The sequence below is a fragment of the Chinchilla lanigera genome, unplaced genomic scaffold (genome assembly GCF_000276665.1).
Source record: "Chinchilla lanigera isolate Chin_1 unplaced genomic scaffold, ChiLan1.0 scaffold00114, whole genome shotgun sequence".
Taxonomy (NCBI): domain Eukaryota; kingdom Metazoa; phylum Chordata; class Mammalia; order Rodentia; family Chinchillidae; genus Chinchilla; species Chinchilla lanigera.
In genome coordinates this window covers 2,857,378-2,860,060 of record NW_004955515.1, presented here as the reverse complement: position 1 = coordinate 2,860,060, position 2,683 = coordinate 2,857,378, and the positions used below count along the sequence as shown (strand labels likewise).

At 54.2% G+C, this 2,683-nt stretch overlaps 1 protein-coding gene across 1 annotated transcript in view; it reads right to left on the bottom strand.

Annotated features, from left to right (window-relative positions):
- The window catches only part of Shc3 (SHC (Src homology 2 domain containing) transforming protein 3), a gene marked incomplete in the record, with an annotated part of 157,497 nt that extends 156,407 nt beyond the window's left edge, over nt 1-1,090 (bottom strand). The window contains 1 exon segment of the mRNA XM_005408881.2: nt 1-1,090. Within this exon segment, the coding sequence (XP_005408938.2) occupies nt 1-418 (418 nt within the window).
- Between the last annotated feature and the right edge of the window lie 1,593 nt (nt 1,091-2,683).

The following is a 2,683-nucleotide window of genomic DNA, read 5'->3' as shown; positions in this document are numbered from 1 at the left end:
CGGAGCTGGAGAGTTTCAGGTGGGACACCTTGTGGAGCAGGTGGCCCAGGCTGCCGGGCCCATCGTCGGGCGCCTTGCGCAGCGCCTCGCCGGACACCAAGTAGGGGGCCGCCGCGGGGGTCGCGCGCGCCGCCGAGACCTTGCCGCCGCCGCTGCCGCCGCCGTTCACCGACAGGCTGTGCAGGAGGTCATCGACCGAGGTCACCGAGTCATTCCTGAAGCGGTTGTACTTGGTGCGTGGAAGCATGCCCCTCCGTGGGCTCGCCGCATCCGCCCGGGCGCCGCTGGTGCCGGCCCCGGCGCGGGCTGCCGCGCATAGCAGGCGAGCCGCGGGCCCCGGAGCGGGACGGAGAGCCGGGGTCCCACGACAGCCTTCTGCAGAGGGACAGCGAGGTCTGAGCACCGGGCCCTCCACCATCAAAAGCCAGCCCAGCGGCGGCCGCGCATCCCCGGCCGCAGAGCCCGCTGCTCAGGGTGGAACGTCTGCTTTGCAAAAGTCATAGTTGCCTCTGGTGGAGAGAGAGCCCAGCTGCTCGGGCTGCTCTCAGCAAAAGCATGACTCACTCTGCGAGGAGCCCCTCTCAACAAAGGCTCGGTGAGCACTGCAAATCACTTCCTGTAGGGAAAAAAAAAAAGAAGAAGAAAGGAAGAAAAAAACGACATCCACCCGCTGACAGCAACTGGAGCCAATCAATTCTCAAATTTCCTTTTTCTACCTTCCCAGATTCTTTCCCTTCCAACCTTTGATTTTTCACTTTCCCATCCCCCGTTCCGCATTGGTGCCAAAGCTAAACCCAGTTCTTCCAGTGATAGAATGAACTTTCGGAGACCCCAGGAGTCCCTGTTAGGTTTTTCTCTTCCCTGCTCAGCTCATCTGCGTGAGCCCCAAAAGTGTCTGACAGCGATGCATTAAAATATGACTAAGGCTGTTTAAGAATAAGTCTTCAGCGAATCTTCCTGAATCTGATTTGGAAAGCAGCAAGAATTTTCACATAGAAAAAAGCAAAGAACTATTCACCACCACCACCACCCCCCAGGTGAACAGAAAGTGGCAATTCCCTGGGGCTTTCTTTTTTTCTTTTCAAATCAACACAGCAGCCATAATGGGTGTCTTTGTGGCAATGCAGAGCCTCAAAAAATAAAAATAAAATAAAATAAATCTGCTTATGAACTTCTGCACGGGGTGGCTCAATGGGCTCTTCCCTACCAATCTGCAGCAGTCTTTCTCAGCCAGGGTTAAGTTGAAGAAAAATCTACTTCCAAAAAGGAAGAGAGCTTCTTTGAGGCCACAGGCTCCAGAAATCCATTCCAAAGCTGCATTTAGAGCTTTATTCTAATTGAATGTGTCTAAGCTCCAGGAAAACGCCTTTAATAAGCCACCGATACATCTCAAAGCCCTTCGGTTACGGCCTGCAGCCCTGCTCAGGGAGGGGAGAACGCAGCTGCTCTCTGTGCACATCAAATCCAGAGGGGAGGGAGGGGTGCTTTCTGGAGGCAGGTGCAGGCTTGGAAGGAGCTGCACAGGCCTTCTTCCTCTGCGTTAGGAAAGCGGGCCGCCAGCAGGCACCAGAGATCCGCCCAAGGCTGGGACCCAAGGACTCCTTCCCGCCGTGGGTTCTGCCACTTGGCCTCCTGCGTTAAAGACTACCTATCCCCCGCCATGAAACACTCACTATCAAAATTTCCCAGCAACTTGTGTGCAAACGAGTGAATTCATCTCTGGTACACTACCAGCTCGACCTGGGTCTTCTCATGCCCAGGCCTGAACACATGTGGCACCTGAGGGCCGGGCCTTGCACGGAGCACTGTGCAGCAGGGTTCAAGGAGCGCTGACACGCTGGGTCTCAGGTGGGGCCGGCTGCTGGGACGCAGGAGCGCTTGGGGCCGCGCTGTCCCCGGAGCAGGAAACTCATCCCCGCGACTCTCCCACTGCGCCACAGCCCTAGCAGAAAACCACCCGGCACTCATTTTTTTTCTGCCCCTCGCTTGCATAGCAACAGCAAATGCACGCCCCATTTAGGGTTTTGGTGGCTATCAGAGTGCCCCTCAAATCTGAAGCAAAATAGCCCTGTCATCCCCAAACTCTGATCTTCATTAGAAGCAGACAAAAACGGCAAAATGTGAATGAAATGCTGTTTTGTGTGAATGAAAGGGCTAGCGAGCGAGCCAGCGTTTCTGTGAATGAAGCCGGGCCTTGCAGCCGGTGCCAGGCAATCCCCTGGGCTCCGGCGTCCTCCACCAATCAGCGGCCTCCCCGATGACTCATTCAACAAAGGCTCGCTCAATAGTGGAAGATTCCATTTCAATCAAGGGCGGGATCTTTTCTCCAACAGCAGTGTGGGAAAAAAAGGAGAAAAGAAAATATCTACCCAGCTAGATTACAAAGATGCTGGGAGGAAGAGGACGACTGTTATGGAGAGAGGAAAAAATAATTTTACAGGGAAATTCATGATCCACGGGTCAGGTCTGAGTGTGAACAGGACCACTCCCTTGGAGGTGAGCTGTGCCCCAAACTTTCATTCACACGTTCAGTTACATCAAAGAGCAGCCATGAATGTGCCATTCGGCTCAGCTTTTATTATGAATGTACACTGAACGCACATTCAGAGCCGCCCCTCTTTGCCCTTGATTCTCTTTGATAAAGGAGTAGAGGACACTTGTGCCCATTATTAGTCACCAGGGA